The following is a 22,098-nucleotide window of genomic DNA, read 5'->3' on the forward strand; positions in this document are numbered from 1 at the left end:
AGTTAACAAATAATTGTTAAAATTCATCAAATAATGGATTATGCAATATTTTTAAACTCTCCTGGTTTCAAATACAATGTGATGCCACTAAAATCGCCAAGTTGTTAAACTAATTAAATGATTTCATAATGGTTATATATAACTAGTTGAGAAACCGCGCGTTGCGGCGGCCTATAAAAATTATATTAATGATTCATATTAATTATTGTAGAATAAAATAATTTTGTGGTTGTTTATAAAAAGTATATTAATGTTTCAAAATTAATATTTGTATGACAAAATAAATTTTATATTATAAAAATCTTGATGTAATAACAATACTAATGTATAAAATTGCAAAATTGGACTATAATTCATGGTGAAAAAATTAAAATAAATTTACACACGTAATTAACAATTTAAAATACGACGAATCTTAATTTTATTTGTGTTTTCTTTTTTAAAGTAATCATGTTCTTACATGGTCACCTTACTCCAATTTTTTTTTGGATTAATTGTGCACAAAAATATCTAACTTCAATCCGTGAGAGATAGCGGTCTATAACTACTCTTACTCAGCCTTTACTTAAAAATTGCTTGAACGGAGCAAACAGATAATGCATGAATAATTTTCTTTCTGTATACAAAGTAAATCATATAAAAATTAACAACAAACATGTCCGAAGAACAAAACAAATATTATAAAATAATAATCAACAAACATATATCACTAACAGAATTTATTGATATCATCTATCAATATCATGTCAAGACTATATTCTTTTCCCATGTTTAGATTTGTCGACTCCGACATAGCGGTCTATAACTACCTTTGCTCGTAACAAATTTTTATTTTTTAATACTGTACAAACAGTCTTCACTTATCGTTGCATAAAAACGGCACCACCGAGTTAGAAATCAAGCAAAAGAACTATCACCAAACAGAGGTCGGGTTGTGGTATTGAGAGAGTAGGTTGTGTTTAGATGATACAAAACCTTATAAGGTATAGGGGTATTTATAGATGCAGAGAGACTTGTGTGCTACTCTTTCCCATAATTAAATAATCTGAAATAAAATAAGATTAAAACTTTCAAGCTACTATATTCCATAAATAATCTGAAAACAAAATCAGACTAAAACTTTCAAGCTACTATATTCCATAAATAATCTGAAACAAAATCAGATTCTGAAACTTTCTTTTAATATACCCGAAATTAAAAAAGGTAATTCTAATTTTTGATATTTTTCATCCAAATATTTCAGAAAATTAGAAAAATATAACGGAGCGATGTGAGAGGCGCCACCTACACGCCCCCCGCTTCTCCTTTATATAAGTATATTGATATATTGATTGGGTTAAAATAATAACTCATTATCCAAAATAAAAAAGTTAAAACCTTACAGCTTATTAATAATTATTCTAAAGCTAATGTAATGTAACTATTTATATCGTTTTCTTTGCTTAATTGTCTTAAAAAAATTAACTTTTGTTTTGATTTTCTCCTAACAAAACTTTTTCGAACACTTTCTTAAGAAGTTTATATCATCTATATTCAAATTAAGCAATCACTTATAATTGTAAACTTTTGTTATACAGTATGAATTTACAAATTTTAAAATGGTTAAATTTTTTAATTATTTTTGTTAGTTTATAATTATATAATTACATTGGAAAAAAATATATGTAAATTTAAGAAAAAAAGAATAAGTTATTACACACATCTGCTCGCAGCAAGATATATTTTTGCTCCTGCCCAGATACTATTGCAAAATGGCACCAAATACATTTAATAATTTATAAATTTAATACCACCATATTAATAAACAAATTGTGTTTTCAGGGCATTATTCAAATCATTTTAAGGTTCTAAATAAATGCCCTAGCTCCAAAAAATAATGTTCCATGAAGAAGGCATTTTAAATGTAATAATTAATACCTATCATTCTGTTAAATCTAGACAAATTTTCTGGTAAAAGTAATTATGAACATGCAACTCAAACATTGAAAATAACCTCATTAGTTCACCACTCTCCCCCCAAGAAGAAGATCAGGAGAAGGGAAGACGTGAACAATATTGCACACAAATTCAGGATTTTTAATGAATGCTGCTCCTCAGCTTTCAGTGATCTCCTTTTCCTTTGCTTTGGACATATCATCAGCTGACTTAATATACTTTTTAGTCATTTCCTCAACCTGAAAAAATTTATTCCAATTAGATACTTCCCTACTTATAGATAATTTGTACCTCTCATTTTTGGAAAGTTGAACCTAATTTTAAATCAGACACGGAAGGTACTATAAACTAACCTCTTTCTCCAGCTTTTTTGCATCATCTGCTGAAATAGATGAACCCGTTTTCTCTTTTCCCTTTTTCTTTGGCGCAGATTTTTTTATGGTGTCCAGAGCCTGTAATATGGTTCATTTAAAGACTGAATAAAAAATGACAGCTTACAATCATAAATTATATATACACACATTCATTGCACAAGCTACACAAGAATATACTTGCTTTAGAAAAATATTCAGATATCAATATCTCATATATTACTTAAACTCTTCTATATGAAGCTCACTAGTGACAGAAGGCTATCATTTCTAGTATTAAGCAAAGTCTTGAGAAAAATATAGAGCATGAACAAGATACACTTCTCATCTATGTGAATACGAATACGAATCCAAGTCGCAGATTTGTGTATTGTACAAAGACAATATTACGCTTGTGGGTCAGTGACAAGATTGTTGCTGTCAGCCTGTCACCACCACTCATGGAAAAACGGCCATATTGCTCATGGATTAGGATAACCAATTGTGAAATTTAAGACCCTGAAGACCCATCATATACCACATGTAAGACCTTCAATTACACCAAGCATAACATCCTAATGTAATAGACATACATTCTAGTAGCAACAAGGAGCAGTAACTCCGTTGAGTTGCAAAAAAAGTTATGCGACAAAATTTATTGGAACTTCAAATAACAAGGGAAGACAAAACAATTATCTAACAGATATACCTTTTGTCTTGCTCTTCTTATGCTTTGCTTGGCATCTTCAGAAGATTTTGTTACCAATTTACAAACAGCCTGGTAACCGGTAAGAAGTTGACGGATAAGCAATTGCACAATCAAATTAATAACATTAAGCATTAAAGTAAGTGTGTGTGTGTGTGTGTGTGTTTACTTCACCTGCATATGCTCCTTAGTCAGCCTGTATAAGCAAATATTTAAATCAGACAACTAAAATGGTTGAATATAGAAATATCTTTAACTACAGATTGAGCACGCAAATACAATGCAAATTAGTAATTTCTACAGCAGTGGATCCATATTCTTAACTAAAAGCAAAATCTAAATGAAAACTCTGCCTAGGAAGAGCTATATTAATGACTATGCATAGCAATCGACTGACCCCATATACATAGATAGAGTTCTTACGGAGGTATAGCTGCAATCAATCGTTGTCCATCTACCTTTGGATTTAAACCCAATGGTGAAGTGACAATAGCTTTCTCCAATTCCTTTATTGTCTGAAAAGGAACGCACAATATAGATCAGATAAAGCCAACTTGTGATCTTATAGGTTCTCGTATATGTATATTCAGTACATGCATAGAAATGATATGCAGTGTCATATGCAATAAACTGATTTGCAACCAATGAAGTAAATTTGTTAGGGTTGATCAGATTGTATATTATGAAAAAGGAAGAACATTTACAATAATCAATGTTAACTATGTTTTATTCCATACTACATTCTAAAGGCCTGTCTGTTTACGACTGACGTTACTTTCACTTAATTTGTGATAACTAAAATTGACTAATTAAGTTCTCTTATTAGAAGTTGAAAATAGGTATCAATTCCAGGCTTTCAATTAACTACAATTGAAATCTAACTTGACAAAAGTCAATATTATTTTTAGTTTCAGTTTAAGGTTAAGTTATTGTTTCTAATTCTTTACCTTTTACACGCCATACATTATTAATAGAAAGTAACAATACTGATAATAATAGCATAGGAGAAATTCACAAAATAAGTTTAGTATGTAAGTAACAAATGACTTTTTGTATGGTAAACCAGACACGACTGATGAAGACACTCAAGTTGAATGAGGAGGCTGCAAATATCTTGCGACTATTTATTGTTCAAAAATCCTTATAAGAAAATTAATGTTTTCCTGATTGAAAATAATATAGCTACGTTGAACAGAGACGGGTACAGGGCCGGGAACAAAAAAAGCAAGTTTAAAATTATAGTCACATTTACGGCATTAAGTATATTAATATAAAAAAAATTATATTAGATAGAGGTAATATTCAACATCCAAAATATTAAACATTAAAGACACTATCCTTCTCAAATATTAACATCATCAAGTATCAACTCGCTCTCCATTTGGGCTCATCAAGTGAGAGTTCCGCAAACTTCCCGTCCCCGTCCTATCCCACTTCCACCATGTCCACTACCAGTACCAATATTTTCCATATTAAGTTTCCATTTTTCCCCCCTAAATTCTCCTACAAGTTTAATATTTTTGTAAAAAAACAAAGAAAATTCAAAAAACAAGAATTCTAGCTATGCTGTCAATGCCCTTAGAAATGTGTCAAAAGGTCAAACACCATTTATTTAAAAATAGAGGGAGAAGTTATACCCCCTCCATCGAAATTTGATGAGTCAGCCAACTTTGGGCATGAATGCTTAGGTGCATTGACCACATAACTCCATAGTTTTTTTTTTATTTCTTTTTGTAAATAAAAATTTGGTACTGAAATTTTATCTATAGGAAAAAAAAATTAAAAATATAGTTTATAGATATATGTGGTCAATGCAGTTAAACATGCGTGTAAAAAGTCAACTAGCTCATGTAATTTGGGATGGAAGAAGTAGAAACAAGAAGATAAAGCAACATATCAGAAAACTGTGAAGGCAAGAGGATATTACAGCGGGATCATATGGAGTTATAGACAGTGTTTTGGAATCCAAAACTGAAACAGCAGCCATCCCATTTAGGGGAATCTTCATTCCGTTGGCAAGCACAATAATGTGATCCAGCATTCCTGAGAGCGAAATGAACAAACAAAACAACTAGTAAATATATTATCTACAACCACCTTAGTCTAAACCCAGCAGTAAAGCACACACCTACAGATGCCCTTCCTGTTCGCAATTTGGTAAGTTCACGAGATAATGCATCTAGTGCTGCATCCATCTGTGATAGAGCAGCAGGCTTCACCGAAGCCCCAATATCCACAGCTCCAAAAGCATCCCCATCTTCATCATCACTATCATCATCATAAGCTGAATAAAAAAACAGAGTTTCAATCGCAGAAAATTTCAATTCCTATTTAGCTAAGTGGCAGATTTGAACACAAACAGATACGATTAGAGCTCAATAAACATTTCTTGAATTAATTTGGCGATTATTGCAATGCGCTGTGGAGAGAGAGAGAGAGAGAGAGAGAGAGAGAGGGATTAGTACTCTGGGTGTTGCGTTTCTTGGCGAAGCCTCTGGCGTGTTGGAAGGGAAAAGTGATGGGTATAGAATTAGGAGTGGAATTGAGAAGATTAAAATGGGGGGAAAGGAGATGAGAAAGATCATTGTGTTGTTGGGAGTGTAGAGATGAACTTCGAAATAGGAGAGAGAATTGACGGGAAGATGAAATAGCACGACTTATTGACCTTCTCATCGCCATTTTTCAGCTTCTGATGTGAACTCTGTCTTGCTTAGGGTTTTACAGAACCCCTGTCTCCATTCTTTTCCCCGGTAAATAAACCAGATAGATTATAACTTTGTAATCTAACAGTAACTTTATTTTGTGCCTAGAATTATTATTATTTTAAAATCATTATAAATAAATATATTATTTTAATATAATAATTATTAATATATGTGCGTAAAATAAATATTACAAATATGATGAAAATGATTATAATTTTTATAAAAGATAACAAATCTAATATATTTTTCATATAGTTTAATAATAACACACTAGCTAAGAATAGTATAAAATAAGATTCTATTAAATATTAGTAAATTTTTAGTTTGAAATCATGATCAGCATTTAAAATAACTATATACAAAGAATATGTGAAAATGTTGCATTTGCAGAGTTCATCTAAAATTATAGTCAAACTCAAGATATTAATTATATTTGTTGAATTTGTAGATATCAATACTTTTGCAAACAATACAAACTCGATAGTTAAAACCTACAAGGACGTGAGGAAAGTTAAATATCATCTCTAAGAGTTAAAATTTTCTAGAGCTTCTTTTATAAAATAAAACAAAGAACAAAACTTTGATAATTAACTGAAATGGAATGAATCTTGCTTATTCTCGTAAGAGCAAGTCCAATACAATGTTATAAGTGGTGCTATTTCTATAATTTGAAATCAAATGTTAAAAATCTCAACTCCAATGGGGTTCTATATTTGGATGCAAATATGCATATATGCATCCTTGGTTCTAAATTTGAAACCAAGGATGCATTTATGCATCCATGCCACATCATCAACTAACTATAATTGGTATGTATAGTGGTGAATTTTAAATAAAGTTTAGGAGAGAGGAACTAAAAGTACTTAAATTTGAAATTATTTGGATGCAAAATGCATCTAGCATTGGAGTTGAAGTTCTATTTTAGCAATAAAAAACACTTTTTAGTGTTAAATTATAACAATGACTATAGCCATTTTACATCTTGCATTGGACTTGCTCTAAGTGAGTCATTTCTAAATTGAGTCACCTGTTTTTAATCTTTGATAGTCTTTTTTGTGAGTGAGGATTCATTTACTCTTGATTATTACCTTGTTTAGTAAGAATGCCCATTTTTGCAACGAGAAGAATGCTCCATATTTCCGTCTTCTGCGATCTCACTCCACTGTAGAGCTTCTACGGTCACTTCACTCAATTAGCAATTCCACTTTAAAATACAGATCCAATAGTAGCAACACGAAGAACAATCTAAACAAGCACCTCACATTATAGTTCTACTTTTCCTCTGCGCTACAATTTTTTTAATACAATTTAAAAACCCATCGATTAGCCAATGGTTGCTCAACATCTTAGTAAGGAAATGGAATTGAATTTTTTGTGTTTATTCATATTGTTGAGATCTGATAAAATCCTAGATCCAATCTTAACAACAATTTCGATTTCAAAACTTCTTCCTAGATCTCAGTTCATCTTCAGCACAAGTTAACAGTGACAAATGTCGGGTTATGGAAAATGGACTTCTTTACTCCAAACAAGAACAGAAATGATGAAGTTATTTTAGCTTGGGAAAGCACTTGCATGCTTTTGCTTCACAGTTCAGTGCAGCATAAATACACATGTAATTCAAGATCCCTTATATATTACACCATTCCTATATGTTGGACCTAACAGACACTACAACCCTGTATGGATTTACTTGCACAAAGCAGATATAGAATACTTGAATTCATTCTTATAAATTTACTGAATTTTCAGACCGGTACTCCAAATACAGATGGAGCAAGTTATTCAGTAACTCGAGTCTTGCAAGTATATGACATGATGAATTAATCAAGAAGTATACCATTCAGAGTTTGTTGTGTTAAAGTTCACTAAGTATATAAGTGGATCTCCCTACACCGTGGAAAAGTTATATCACATCTTGGATAGAGATCCTAATGTAGCAGCCTTTCTTAAATCCTTTCTCAGAATTTTCCCAGCTGCACTTTTTGGGATTGAATTAACGAAGGATACCCGCCTAATTTTCTTGTATGGTGCAACCTACAATTTTATAAACCAACATATAATGTATAAGTGAAAGGAAATCATCAATTCATAGTCATTGGTCAAGCTATTTGCTTTGACGTAGTACATTGAGTGACGACAGGTGTTTTGGACAATCTTTTGAAGTACTACTTCTGTTACAGCTTGTGTATAAACACCTATTGCATTAAGTACTATTCAGTTCAAATATATAAATGAAAACCAGCGCCTACTTTTAGTAATGTTGGAAAACAAACTACTAACCTGCTTCGCAACAAAATCCATCACTTGTGACTCATTGATCCTACTTTCAGAACGTTTTACCACACAAGCCATAGGCACTTCCCCAGCCTCTTCATCAGGGAATCTACAACAGTCATCCTTCAAACTTTCAGTAGCTAAGATAAACATAAAAGAAAGCATAACTAACAATAATGTTGTGATTAGTTGGAGAGAATCAGCCGAGAGGAAAGTGCTTAATTTCTTCTTCTTTTTTTTTTTTGATAGTCTTAAAATTCATGATTTTTTTTTTCATTCTATCCTCTATTCCATTTTAATTAATTTAAACTACATGGCTCAAACCCACCACTTCGAGATATTATTCTGCATTATCCATTCTAATTATTTTCCTAGCAAGTCAATATTTAATATCGATCAATGCCACAAATTCCCTATTAGGTTCCGGGTATGTAGAGAGATTTAATGTAAATGAAGGATGATCTTTAATGCTAAAACTGCAAAGCAACTATGAGCTAATTCTTTTGATATAAAGCACATTCAAAATAACTAGAACTTTTACATTGTTGACAAGAAATGGCTTCAGTGGATACACGACATCATTTTACAAGTGTTCTTATAGTTAAGGAGATTGAAACTTACGGAATAACTGCAGCATCTACTATCTCTGGGTGAGACTGAAGCAATTGTTCTAGTTCTGCAGGAGGGACCTGCAATATCATATCATCAATCGTAAGCAATGCAATTAAACTAATAAAAGAGGAAAACCATGAATACATAGAGGGGATAACAGTACCTGGTACCCCTTATACTTGATTAATTCCTTTAGTCTGTCAACAACGAAAAGAAAACCTTCATTGTCGATATAACAAAGATCACCAGTCCTTAGCCACCCATCACCTACCAATGTTTCAGAAGTTGCCTGAGGATTACCAATATAACCTGTACAATATCAACCACAGTGTCAGTTGAGACATTACTTGTAACCTGAAAAGCGGGGATTCTTCACTCACCCGCCGCACTGAGCACTCGATTCTTGGGGGTTCTTGGGTGCGTGCGGGTTCTTGGGGATTCTTGTTAAAATAATTAATTATGTAATTAATTGATTACTTAATCACTTAACTACTTTATAAAGCAACAATTGTGTTATCAAATAATTATCATGTCAATTATTAAGGATAATGAACTTATTTATTTGATCAGTTGGTTAAAACATAAATGTAACTATTGAAAATACATGCATAATATATATTCAGATATTCTTAATACATTAAAATTTGCCGAATCCCCGTACAGCGCATTCCCGTACCCACACCCGCACACATGCTTCCTAGCTTATAGCTTTATCAAAAAAATGTGGCATCATCTCAACAAATGGCTTCAATAAGTCAAATTAATATATTGTAGACGAGAGAATGATGAATGAAGATACATTGAGAGTTGAGACACAAGCAAGTAAATGTTTTTATCAAGCATCAAGGAAGCCAAGATAACTTAATTGCTCTACCTTTCATTACTAGGGGTCCTCTAATCCATAGCTCCCCTAGCTTGCCAGGAGGCAGAGCATTGCCCGACTCTGGATCAACAATTCTTGCCTGGCAGTGTCCTGTTAGCTTCCCAACTGAACCCCGGTGCAAACTTTCTTCAGGGCTTGTAGATCGAAAGATGGCTCCAGCTGTTTCAGTCATTCCATAACCCTTAATAAACCAAGCAAGAATCAGTTTCTGAAGCGATAAAAATTGACAAAATAAATCTTCAGTTTAACTATGACATTTGCTTAATCAGTAAACTAGATTAAAATGTAAAAGTTACTTCCACAGTCTTCTGATTGTCCCATTTATATTAGATGAAAAGTATTTCTATCATGAACCAAATACTGATTTGACTTGTTAATATAAATAAATTCTAGTCCAGGGACTATGTAAACGATGTCCTCCCTCCCTTACCACAACCCATGAAGACTCCACTTTAATTTATCTCCAACAACCACATTCCTAGATTTGTTCGTAAGACTATCCCTGTATGTCTGCCTTTTCTAATTGCCTACACTTTCTCCTCTCTACTTATTTGTCAATTGATCGTGCATTTTCTCTTTGTTTTTCAAGCTTTGTGATATCGGCTACTATTGATACCTTGTTTGGATAGACATGTGATTTATAAGCTCAAGTTGAAGCTTAATTTCACCATGATGTAGCATTATGAACGACATTGTCCTCCTCACTACTCCCGCTACAATTGTCTTATTCCACCGACCAATGTTTACAAGGTTTTTTTTGAATCCTCATCTTACTAAATATAATATAATCGTCAATATTTTTATATTCAATATGACGAACTACTAGTGAGCTAGCAAAGAAACTACTAAGAGATTCCACACAGATGTATAGATGTATATCGTCTACTTAATTTAATAGGGTGTAATTGGCGTCCCAGATCCCAATTAGATGGCCAGCAAGTAGGGATGACGTTTGGAAGACAAATATACCTCAAGCTCATCTGTCAAAGGATAAGTCTGATCAGAATTGGATGGTTGTAGATGGTGCTAGGATAGTACTTCCGGGTGGGGAAACCCCTTTCAGTTATGGAGACAATGGATACATTTCTGCTCTGGCCGTGATACATTGCTACTTATATGATTCCTTGTCGCAATAAAAACCATTTTGTCTTCCTTTTTTTTATAATTCTACTCCATTAAAGATTTTCCTTGGTTATTAAACAGATGATCAAGATTACCAGCAGAAAACTAAACAATGGAGGACACATATACAAAATGTTCATGATTTTCGTTGAGGGCAGCGAATTTTGGGGCATATCTTCTTCCACTTGACATTACAGTTATATATTAACCAACTAATCCAAATAAACAGAACCAAATCGATCAAATGAAAAATTAATCATGGATGTAAGAGTAAGATAAGTATCACCACCTGGAACAATTCTTTATCCGGAAATTTGGCTTTAAAGGCAGCAATCATATCCTTCCCCAACGGAGCCCCACCCGATCCCACCATCTCCAAGGAACCAAGATCAAATCCATCTGTCGTACTATCCTTAACCATTGCCACAACCACAGGCGGCGCGCCCACAATCTGCGTAATTTTAAAATCCTGCACAGCTCTACACATCTTGCTCATGTCAAATCTCTTCATAACCACCATCGTCTCACTCAAACTCACCGACTTGACACAGTAAAAAAACCCAATCACATGAAAAAACGGAGCAGTTAACATGATCACCGAAGGATTCTCCCTCGGCTCATCCACCTGGTAGCTACAAGTAATCGCGATCAAATTGCGATGAGTCAACGCCACTCCTTTGACCTGCCCCGTCGTCCCGGAGGAGTAGAGCACGGCGGCCGTATCCGACTGTGCCACGTGGACTGCTTGTTTGTAACTCGAATTACGAGGAGACCGCATCATTGAGTCGAACTCGGGCGAGTCGAGGAGGATCGTCCGGTGCTTTAGAGCGGGGAGCTTGTGAGACGTGTCCGACGTGGCGAACGCGATGACAGGGCGTGATAACTGAATTTGGCGGGAGATCTCGGCGGCTGTGCTGACTGGATTCGCGGGAGAGATGATGACGCCGAGAGAGAGGAGAGAGAAATAGAGGACTGGAATTGATTTAGAGTTGGGAGATAAGATGAATGCGGTTTGGCCTTTGGTGAGCTTGAGCTGAGTTGATAAGTACGAGGCTAGGTTTTGAGTGAGGTGAGTGAACTCGGAGTAGGAGACTCGGTGGCCGGTTTCGGAGTCTATGATGGCTGTTGGGTGGGTGGCGGTGGTGGTGCGTTGGAGAGACAGAGAGTAAGCTGCGGCGGAGAGAGGTGTGTTTTCCGCCGGCAGGGGGACCACCGGCCGGAGACTGTGGAATGTTTTTGTTGAGGCGGAGTAGCCATTGCTAGGGTCAACCATGTTTCCATCTGAGTTTTCCATGGGAAATGTCAACGTATGCACCACTCTGTTTGCGTGGAGCTCAAAGTATCAGTCTTCAAATTATCAATTCTGGACAAGATTACATAACACGGGAATTTTAAGTGCACATGTTTAAATGAACTCGCATGTTTTGGACACGATCGATTTTTAGTTATTGTAGAAAAATGTTAAGATATAGGCCCCGTTTGTTTTGCAGAAGCAGCTCCTGCTTCTGGCTTCTGCTTCTCTTTACCCGTTTGTGTAAAGAAGTAGAAGCACTTTTAAGAAGCTGAGAATGCTAGCTTCTCTCTCATAGCTTCTGCTTCTTTTCCAAACACTTTATTAACTTATTTACTTCTCATTTCTACTCCACTTCTTTAGTTTAAGCAAGAAGTCACTTCTTTTAAGCTAACCCAAACGGCCCCATAGTGCCATCAAAGATCAAAGCGGTGTATTCAATCAGCATTTTAATAATTTATATATAATTTATAAAATTTAAAGATTTTTACGTGAATTTAACATAACTTATCGCAAATTTTATGTAGAATTTTTAGAATTTAAACACAATATTTTAATATCCATAAACGATGATGAGATTTCAAAATTTATAAAATACAATAAACAATCTTATAAATTCCAACATTTATGAAATTTAAAAAAATTCACAAGTATTTGAATATCATTAGAATTTCATAAATTTTAAATAATCACAACCGAATACCATTAAACCATTAAACATAATTTAAAATCCTAATTGAATAATATTAAATTTTGTAGCATAATTTAAAATCATAAATGAATAACTCAAAATTTTGGTGCATTTTTTATAATTAATTTAAATCTGAAAATTTTGAATGAAATCAATTGATGTAGTTTTAGAAATCTCTTGATGGATCCCTGGGATGTAATACAATATTTGATTTATGAATAAGAGGAGGGGGGGAAGAAATAAATCTTAAATGTTGTTGTATTTATCTATGAATTAAATCAGTAGATACACAACCGAGGTTTTCAAACTATTAATCGTAACAAAATAGTTGGACATTAAGACATCTTCCGAGATTATTTCGACGACATTTTATATATCCGGATTATATCTTTCTTATGAGAAGAAATTTATTCTCTTGAATTCAAGCAGCCATTGAATCCCCCGATACATGTTTTGTGCAAAGGTATAATATCTTTGGAGTCTCTAGACTATAATCATTTCAAAAAATAATCGTTACAATAATTATCGCGTATTTAATTCTAGCAGATATTGTTGATGATTGTGTTCACATTGGTAACAACATGACCATTGAAAGTGTTAGAAATTTTGTGGTACCAACTGTTCAAATATTTGGAAAGCAATATTTAAGAAAGTTGAATGACTGACGATGGTTTTCTAGAATGCTAGGTAGCATAGATTGTATGCACTGAAGTAGAAAAAATGTCCGACTGCTATTATCCTCAGAACTATTGCTTCACACGATCTATGATAATGGCACGATTATTTCGAATAATGAGGATCACTAAATGATATAAATGTGTTAGATCAATCCAACTTATTTTCTAAATAGGTAGAAGATCGAGCACCCAAAATTAAATATACCATTGCTGGTCACACTCACACATATGATATGGGATACTACCTAATTTATGGTTTATATCCTCCATATTCAACTTTTGCAAAGACTATTTCTGCTTCTCAACGGAATAGAAGAAAACATTTCGCTCAAATGCAAGAGTCGGCTAGAAAACATTTTGTAAAGTCTTTTTATTACTTTAATGTTGTCATTTTCTTGTATAAATAATATATTTTTTGAAAATGTCATAAATCTATTTTAAAAAAGTTGAATGTTAATTATGTTCTTCATTGATGATTAATGATGTATATTTTGACATTTATGATACAATTAAGTGACGTTTTGTTGGATCGCCATGTTTTTGTCAAATTAAATTTTTTATATATTATCTTTTTTCCTTTACGGTTTAATTAAAGGTTTTTGGTTAGACGTTATTTCCTTTTTTCTTGATAATTATACAATATATAATTTTTTATATATCGCTTTTTATTTTTTATTTTTCGTATGTTCTTATGTTTATTGGAAGAGATTTCATGAAATGACTGAAAAAATATACTTAAGATGAGTCTGTCTTTGTAGACAATAAAATTTTATTATTTAACTTTCTTGCTCATCTTTCGTACCGCTTATATGATAAATATTATTTAATAAAAATATTATCTCCAACAAAATTTTGACAAATCTTTTCTGATGAGATTCATTCTCTCTTTAGAAAAATATATCGTTTTCATTTAAATCCATGTACAGTTCAATAAAAAAAGGAACTATGAGTATGTAAAATAAAATGGGAAAATAGATTTTTTTGTCACCGAACTTATTATGTGTTTAGAAACTTGCCACTCAACTAATTGTTTTTTTCCTTTTAGTCACTGATGTTAGGTTCAGAATTTTTTTTGCCACTAAAATTAGGTTCGGATTTGATTATTACCATTATATTAATTCTTTGTAGTATTATTAAAATATTGTGATAACCTGTAATATTTTGATGATTTGATATATGTCTATCTTTATATATAGTACTTTATGTACCCAAGATCGTTTATTTTCAGTGATAAGAGTTAAACACGCATTTTACGGTTTCTAAAAATGTATTCATAAATTATTTTATTTTTTCTTCCGAATAAAAATTTAGTGTTTGAATTTTTATACGCAAAAAGAAAATCTCATAAATTATCGAAGATTAAATTTTCCTCTCTATTTATTTATCTTTATCTTGAAAATTATAATAAGATAAAGTTATTAAAAATTATGAGGATAAATTTAAGAGAGATCTTAGGCTGAACTAGGCTATTGAAACTTTAATAGTGAAAGATGATGCATCGTATCACTCAATTAGACTTTATTTTATCATGGAGAGCATAAATTATTTGAAGTCAGTGATTTCATACTGATGATTTAATGAATTTCTAGAATTCTAATTACGAATTTTCCTGATTTTAATATTATATCATCTCATTTTATGTTATTATTTCTACATACAAAGATATAAACATACATCATATTATCAAAAAATTATATACTATCACTATGTAGTAATGATGCTACAAAAAATATTACAATGCTAATAATCATATCCGAACCTAAATTAGTGGCTAAAAACAAATCCATACCTAACATCAGTGACTAAAAGGAAAAAAAATTTTAGTTGAGTGACAAGTTTCTAAAAACATAATAAGTTCGGTGACAAAAAAATCTATTTTCCCTTATAAAATTAATGGAGAAAATGTGCAGCTTTATGCTTTAAATAATTATTAAGAGTTTTTTTGATAAATAATTATTAAGAGTTAATAATTAAATTATATAGAATTAAAAAAAAAAGATGAAAGGAGATGGTTGGAGTTGTTTTGAGCCAAAATCAACTATAGGATACAGAACGAGAAATTATCCACTTTATCACCACTTCCACACTTGTTCCATACGACATCTGGAATGTCTCGTTGTTTCTAACAAGAATCCATTTTCACTCTACTTAAAACCCTAAAATTGTATCTGTAAATTCTACATCTAATTCTGGCCTGAAATTGAAATATAACAATGGACCTCTGTTTTCAAATCTCTTCGATTCCCTGTTCAACGCATCGTCTTTCGTTGAGAAGCTGTGTATTTACTAGCAGAAACTCGAGTCAATTTGGTGGGAGGAGCGTTTGTTTAGCTTTGAATTCCGATACACTTGTTGCAGGAAATTCAGCGGAGATAGTGAGCAAGAAAGAAGATGAGATTGCGGATTTGAAATCGTGGATGCACCAAAATGGATTGCCGCCTTGTAAGGTTGTTCTTAAGGATAGGCCTTGTCGAGTCATCCCGAGGCCCATTCATTATGTTGCTGCTAGTCAGGATCTTCAGGTCAGGATGCTACTCCTGTAATTCTATTGTATTGGCCTCGCAATCGATGTCTCAGTTTTTTGTTTGTTTTTTTCAGGCAGGCGATGTTGCGTTTTCGGTTCCCAGTGGATTGGTGGTCACACTCGAGAGAGTTTTGGGGAACGAAACTGTTGGTAAGGTGCTGGAATATATTTACATTTCCTTTCTTCATTTCTGTACTTTGTTCCTATTTTTATGTGATGATATGATGATTTTGGTACAAAAATGATGATAGCACATTTAAGTTGCAGGGAAATGTTTTCTCCAGTTGTATTAGTTCAGTCGTTGCAAATACATAACTTGATTTGGAACTAACATTATGCCTAAATGGTTTTGGATCTATAATTTGTTGAGTTTCAATCGTCTCTAAACACTCACTTTATCTCTATGTCTTCAAGATATGATCTCTTAATTAGTCAATTTGCAAGATAATATGTGACACCCTGTTACTATACTGTATTTGTAATTGATAACTTCAAAATCCACCCTAGAGCCTGTTTCGGGAAACTTAAGATAATCTAAACTTAAAATTATGACTTATGCCTTTTTCCGACTAAATGTGATAAGGGCGTGATAGTGCACAACTTAATGTGACTTAATTTTTCTTCTTGGATAATTTTATATTATTTGGGGCCAATTAGTTATTAAAAATTTAATAGATTATCCATTTGAATAATGATATTAAGTTTTTAAGATATAATCATAATAATAAATAAGTTATTTAAAAAAGTACCTTGACTAACTTCTGTCTTTAATTCAGTTTTCGGCTTATTTTTAATTTTAAGTCTAACTTATTACACAAACAGACACTTTTTAACTTAAAGTCGAAAATGACTTAAACTTTAGGCTTCAAGCCCGGACAAGCAGGCTGCTAGTGTTCACCTTCTCCTCGAATAGTGCTGGTATCGAATAATGCTGGAATGTGGGTGGATGTTTGGTGTAGCTGCAAGTGGACCCTATAAAACGATACGGGAGGGGGTGCGCGAGTCCCACTGAATAAGAACTTCCTTGGAGAATAAATTATTCTAAACTCTGTGTGTATAATTGCGAGTGGAAAAGTGAAAACTGAGTAACCCCAAAACATCTAATTATAGACCTATTTATAGGGTAATTATCGGAGCCTTGGGTATGTACGTGAAATTCTAACTATTGATTATGATAAGTTTTAGTCATTGTATGCCTTGGATTGAGGCCACATGTTTAATAGGTCTCCTATATGTCGGTCCTTTTCCCTCTTGGGCTAGCCTGTGCCTCGCATGGCTGGCATGGAAGACATGCTCTTGTCTGTGGACCTCATGCGGTGATCACATGGGGTTGGTGGCGTGTCTTGCCCAATTGGGTAATGGTTGTGGGTATATGTTTAGAGGATGGCGTGCAAGGGCCCCTCGCATTTGTAAAATATTTGGATCCAAAATATGGCGGGTCCTGAGAAGTTTGATGGTTCAGGATCCGGGGTTTATTGGTTTCTTGGGTTAAATATATGTACTCAATCCAACATGGTCATTTTTTTAAATCATTTTTTCCTTTAATTTTTGAATATATATTCTATTTCCTTTTTTTATGTTAATACAAGAATCCAAACTAATTTAATCATTTAAATTTCCACGTGACTTTCTTAGCTACTTCCACTTTCATTTTCTTTCATAATTTCATTAATTATTTTACTTAATTTTGATTGTACTAATGGCTTCATGGCCATTTCTTTTCCACCTCAATTTCTGTTGTATAAATTTGAACCAAAGTAACTATGTTTGAATAATTTGTTTAGGTCTAGGATGTTACATAATATGCTTTATAATAATGTCAAATAATTTTTAGGAATGAAGAGAAATTAATCATTTGGGAGAGGGGAACAAATGATTTCTACGAAGAAAATATTGAGAATGGCTGTCAAAGCAAACAATTATAGAATTATACTGTGACTTACAGATTTAGAAGATCTCATTGGGGGACTGATGTTGGAATGGTTAATGTAATGAAAGTTACGATTCATATTATTTGGAGGGTATCATTGTTGATTGAATACATCTTTTCTTGTATTCATGAAAATAAGGACCGGTGGTTCACTGTTCTATATAACTATATGCACTACATAAGAGTATGTGCTATTCCACAAACTTTGTGATGCAACGTTTTGTTTTATTTTACATTTTTTTAATGTAATTTAAGTTGAGCATGGAATGATTACTTAAATTTTCTAAGTTAGAGACAAAGCAAAATTTTAAAGTATGTTGCTCAATATAAATTCATAGTTAATATAAAGATAGATATGTGTGAATTGTTATTATGATACTTTAGCCTATTGAGTGAAGATTAAATGCTTAATGCAGCTGAACTCTTAACCACAAACAAATTGTCGGAGCTTGCTTGCTTAGCATTATATTTGATGTATGAAAAAAAGCAAGGAAAGAAGTCTTTTTGGTACCCTTACATCAGAGAGCTTGATCGTCAGAGAGGGAGGGGGCAGCTTGCCGTTGAATCACCCCTATTATGGTCCGATGTTGAACTTAATTATTTAACTGGCAGTCCCACTAAGGTATATATGCATTTGAATGTTTGGTAAATATTAATGCTTTTCAAAATTCTAGATCTATGTTGACACTTTAATATTTAACAATAAGAAAGACTTGTTTTCTTAAGCAACCGAAGATAATTTCTGTTTGATAATACTAGGCTGAAGTTTTGGAACGAGCTGAAGGGATCAGAAGAGAATATAATGAGCTTGACACTGTCTGGTTTATGGCCGGGTCTTTGTTTCAGGTTACTTATTTTTGTCCCTCTTTCAGAGATAAAGTTTTTTCCTATTTCAGATGGTAATGTTGTGTTCTTCCTGTTGCAGCAATACCCGTATGATATACCCACAGAAGCCTTTCCTTTTGATATATTCAAACAAGCCTTTGTTGCAGTTCAGTCTTGTGTTGTACATTTGCAGGTTTGCCTTCCTAACTGGTCAGTGGGTACAGCTTAACTAAGAATCATGAAACAGTATATTCATGAGTCCTTTTCCTGTAAGATTTTAATATCAATGTCGTTTCAGAAGATTTTAATTAGTTTGGATCTTGCGGATTAAATTACAGAAATGAAGATCAGTACCTCTTCTAACAATTTATTAAAAATTATTTCATTGACTATTAAAGTAATTGGTAGAAGAATTGATTCATGTGGATATTTTGCAAGTAAGAAAAAGCGTAAAGGAGCCATGATTTTTGTCAATAATTTGACTTGCTGATTACCTTGCTAAGAGTTCATGTAAACCGTGTGATACCTTTGAACTCAGAGAGTGAGTTTGGCCCGGAGATTTGCGTTGGTACCACTTGGACCCCCGTTATTATCGTATGGAAGCAGATGTAAGGCGATGTTGACTGCTGTTGATGATGCTGTTCAACTGGTTGTAGATCGTCCTTACAAGGCAGGGGATCCAATTTTTGTATGGTATGATCTTTGATGTATTTGTGCTAACAATTTTTGTGGGCAGAGGAGCCCTTTGAGGCGTCTTGTGCATACTCACAATTAAACAAAATATTGAAAACTCTTACTAGCTGGTACTTATTGTAGGTGTGGTCCACAGCCTAATTCCAAATTGCTTATAAACTATGGTTTTGTGGATGATGATAATCCTTATGACCGTATTATGATTGAGGTAATTGGTTCTACTTTCACTAGCATGAATTAGCCGTTTTGTTTTGATTGGCGTTGTTAAAATTTTCTCTATTTTTGCTTCTACCAGGCAGCGTTAAATACAGAAGATCCTCAATATCAGGACAAAAGATTAGTTGCTCAAAAGAATGGAAAATTATCTGTCCAAGTGTTCCAGGTATGAATCTTTTCTGGAAGCTGCTTCTAGGGTCCTCTCACATTTTATTAAATATTACCCCCTCTGCAACAGGTGAATGTGGGGAAGGAAAGAGAGGCTGTTCTTGATTTGCTACCTTATTTAAGACTTGGATATGTCTCAGATCCCTCAGAGATGCAGTCTGTAATATCTTCACAAGGTCCAATTTGTCCGGTATGGTCATTTCTTTATGCTTATTTAGGGGAGTAAAACCAAAGTATGATTTATCTAATGAGCTCGTACCTTGTACAATTAACAGTTATAACAATTTTTGGGTTTTTAGGTAAGCCCTTGTATGGAAAGAGCAGTATTGGACCAACTTGCAAGTTATTTTAGGGCGAGATTGGCAGGTTATCCTACCACATTAGATGAGGATGAATCTATGGTACATATCAAAGTTCAAATTCATAGGCTGACGGAATCTATTGACAGATTGTCAGTTTTAAATGATACTCTTTTTTATTTCAGTTGACAGATCCTAGTTTGGATCCAAAGAAGCGAGTTGCAACACAACTTGTCAGGTTGGAAAAAAAAGTCCTAGGTACATGCTTGGAGGTGATAGTTGATATGATTACCCAGTTACCGGACGTCACTGTATCTCCATGCCCAGCTCCATATGCCCCTATATTGAAATGAAAGGCATGTTATATGTCATGTCTATTGCTGATCTTTCCTGCACACCTGCATCGCCTATTCATTTGTATATTTTGATGCTAGATCCAGTACTTGATTTGCAGATATCGCGCAAGTTTCTTAGTTTTTGAATGTCCCTATCCGGGACCTTATTAAAAGATAATTATTTGCACTTATAAGAGAAGGTAACAAAAATATATTTCTTAAGATGGTTTTTTTAGTCATATTCTGGTATGGCGCCTGACAATTGTAGGCTTGAAAGGAATATAACATATATGGTTTATCAAGAAGAAATTCGTTGAACTTGCAAGGTAACTGACATGTACTTAGAACACAATCCAGTCCAGCATAGTTAAGTTGGTCAGTCTCTTTTAAGTGTATTCATTAAGTTGTATTGTGTTGTACAATTATGGATTTGATTTTTTTGTCTAAATGCGGGAGATCCTACTGATTGGGATTGTCATTGAAGGATTAAATGGCATTTGCTTGGCTGTTATTTTTAGTGGCTTTTGTATATACTTTGTAGAAAGTTAATGTAACTGATTATGTTGAATATTCAAATTCTTGCTACTGGAATGTATATACGAAGACCGACTGGGGGAGCTGTTCTAATTACTGAAAACATGGGGCAAAGGCAATTATAAATACAGTTTCTACTACCATTTGGTGGTCCAACTGATTGTTTCTTATCAATCTGAATTAGCAAGGGCGAAATATTATGTTGGTCACTCTCTATATTATTTGGAGAAAAGGTCTCATATACCACAGGTCACTGGTGGCTCACCACAAAACATATCAAGTATAATTTCAATTCAAAATATTCGTTGTCTCAAAATACGAACGTATGTTTGGTTAATGTTTACATGTATGAAGTAAGGGTTCTTCTTTTATAAAGCTTTGCTTTGTCTGACTTGATTAATAAGTTATACAGTAAAATTCATATTATAAAATCGGCCTGGCAAATAAAACAGAAAAATATCACAGTCTGAATTAAATTCATGATCAAATTACATGAGAAAACTTATGGGCTTCTACTCTTATCTAGACCAGAATTTAAAGAAGACAATCTTTATCTAAACTACAATCAATCTCAAAATTCAAAAACATTGATTCATCTAGTAACTAATATGCTCTATGCGGGTGAGGGAGAAATCCTGGCTTGATTCCCTGCACGCAAGAGTGGTGGCATGCTCGATCGCTGAGGGTGTAAATCCAGTACGTGATCAATTCCGTGGACAACAAGCCGGGACGAAATATAGATGTTAGGCTGCGTGATGATCGCCTTGTCTACCTTATAACTCCAAGGTACAGTACTTGTGATGAGAATAGTTTTGTCAGGAACGAGAGTTGGAAGGAGCGACAATGGTTTCAAGTTTAAGAGATGCGAAAATAAGAGATGGTGGTTCGGAGTTATGTGGTAGGGAATGAGATGAGCGTTCAACTCAGCGAGGTGCGTGATGGCAGCGTCAGTAGGGGCAAACATGGTGGCGTTTACGGGGAGAACGAGTTGGGTTTTTGAGATATTTAATAAGTGAGCCCAGATTGTGAAGTTGCTTTCGCAGAGCTGAGCTTCGTAATTGCTTTCGCAAAGCAGAGCTTTGATGACGGCATCGGTTTCTTCTTGGTTGAGAGGCGGCAGAGGAGATGATGGAGTTGCATGCAAGGAGGGGAGGTTGAAGATTACGAGGGCAATGAAGAAGATTAAAAAGTTGAGAGAGTAGTTTTTGGCCATGCTCACAATTGGTTAACGACGGTGGATTGTGGAATGTATGAAACAAAACTATGAAGCGACGTGGTGTTTATATAGAGTTGAATTTGCAGACTCCGAAACTGATTCTGAAAAC

General features: G+C 33.7%; 3 protein-coding genes across 3 annotated transcripts; 1 reads left to right on the top strand and 2 right to left on the bottom strand.

Annotated features, from left to right (window-relative positions):
* Positions 1-1,752: 1,752 nt before the first annotated feature.
* On the bottom strand, positions 1,753-5,748 carry LOC108210463 (uncharacterized). The gene is made up of 8 exons (XM_017381754.2): positions 5,457-5,748; positions 5,120-5,275; positions 4,919-5,034; positions 3,415-3,506; positions 3,166-3,187; positions 2,995-3,063; positions 2,289-2,387; positions 1,753-2,174 (listed from the first exon to the last, which is right to left on the bottom strand). Exons 1-8 carry the CDS (start codon positions 5,668-5,670, stop codon positions 2,094-2,096), a joined length of 849 nt encoding a protein of 282 aa, XP_017237243.1. The 5' UTR covers positions 5,671-5,748; the 3' UTR covers positions 1,753-2,093.
* Positions 5,749-7,237: 1,489 nt separating this feature from the next.
* Positions 7,238-12,026, bottom strand: LOC108204759 (4-coumarate--CoA ligase-like 9). The gene is made up of 6 exons (XM_017374360.2): positions 10,880-12,026; positions 9,460-9,649; positions 8,749-8,894; positions 8,595-8,662; positions 7,980-8,082; positions 7,238-7,733 (listed from the first exon to the last, which is right to left on the bottom strand). Exons 1-6 carry the CDS (start codon positions 11,882-11,884, stop codon positions 7,608-7,610), a joined length of 1,638 nt encoding a protein of 545 aa, XP_017229849.1. The 5' UTR covers positions 11,885-12,026; the 3' UTR covers positions 7,238-7,607.
* Positions 12,027-15,298: 3,272 nt separating this feature from the next.
* On the top strand, positions 15,299-20,461 carry LOC108205079 (uncharacterized). Its single transcript, XM_017374860.2, has 11 exons — positions 15,299-15,771; positions 15,848-15,923; positions 18,120-18,325; positions 18,463-18,549; positions 18,629-18,721; positions 19,067-19,221; positions 19,345-19,429; positions 19,517-19,603; positions 19,676-19,795; positions 19,905-20,006; positions 20,090-20,461. The coding sequence occupies exons 1-11, from the start codon at positions 15,463-15,465 to the stop codon at positions 20,255-20,257; spliced, it is 1,488 nt and encodes a 495-aa protein (XP_017230349.1). The 5' UTR covers positions 15,299-15,462; the 3' UTR covers positions 20,258-20,461.
* Positions 20,462-22,098: the final 1,637 nt, after the last annotated feature.

This window comes from Daucus carota, chromosome 1, assembly GCF_001625215.2.
Source record: "Daucus carota subsp. sativus chromosome 1, DH1 v3.0, whole genome shotgun sequence".
NCBI classification, from domain to species: domain Eukaryota; kingdom Viridiplantae; phylum Streptophyta; class Magnoliopsida; order Apiales; family Apiaceae; genus Daucus; species Daucus carota.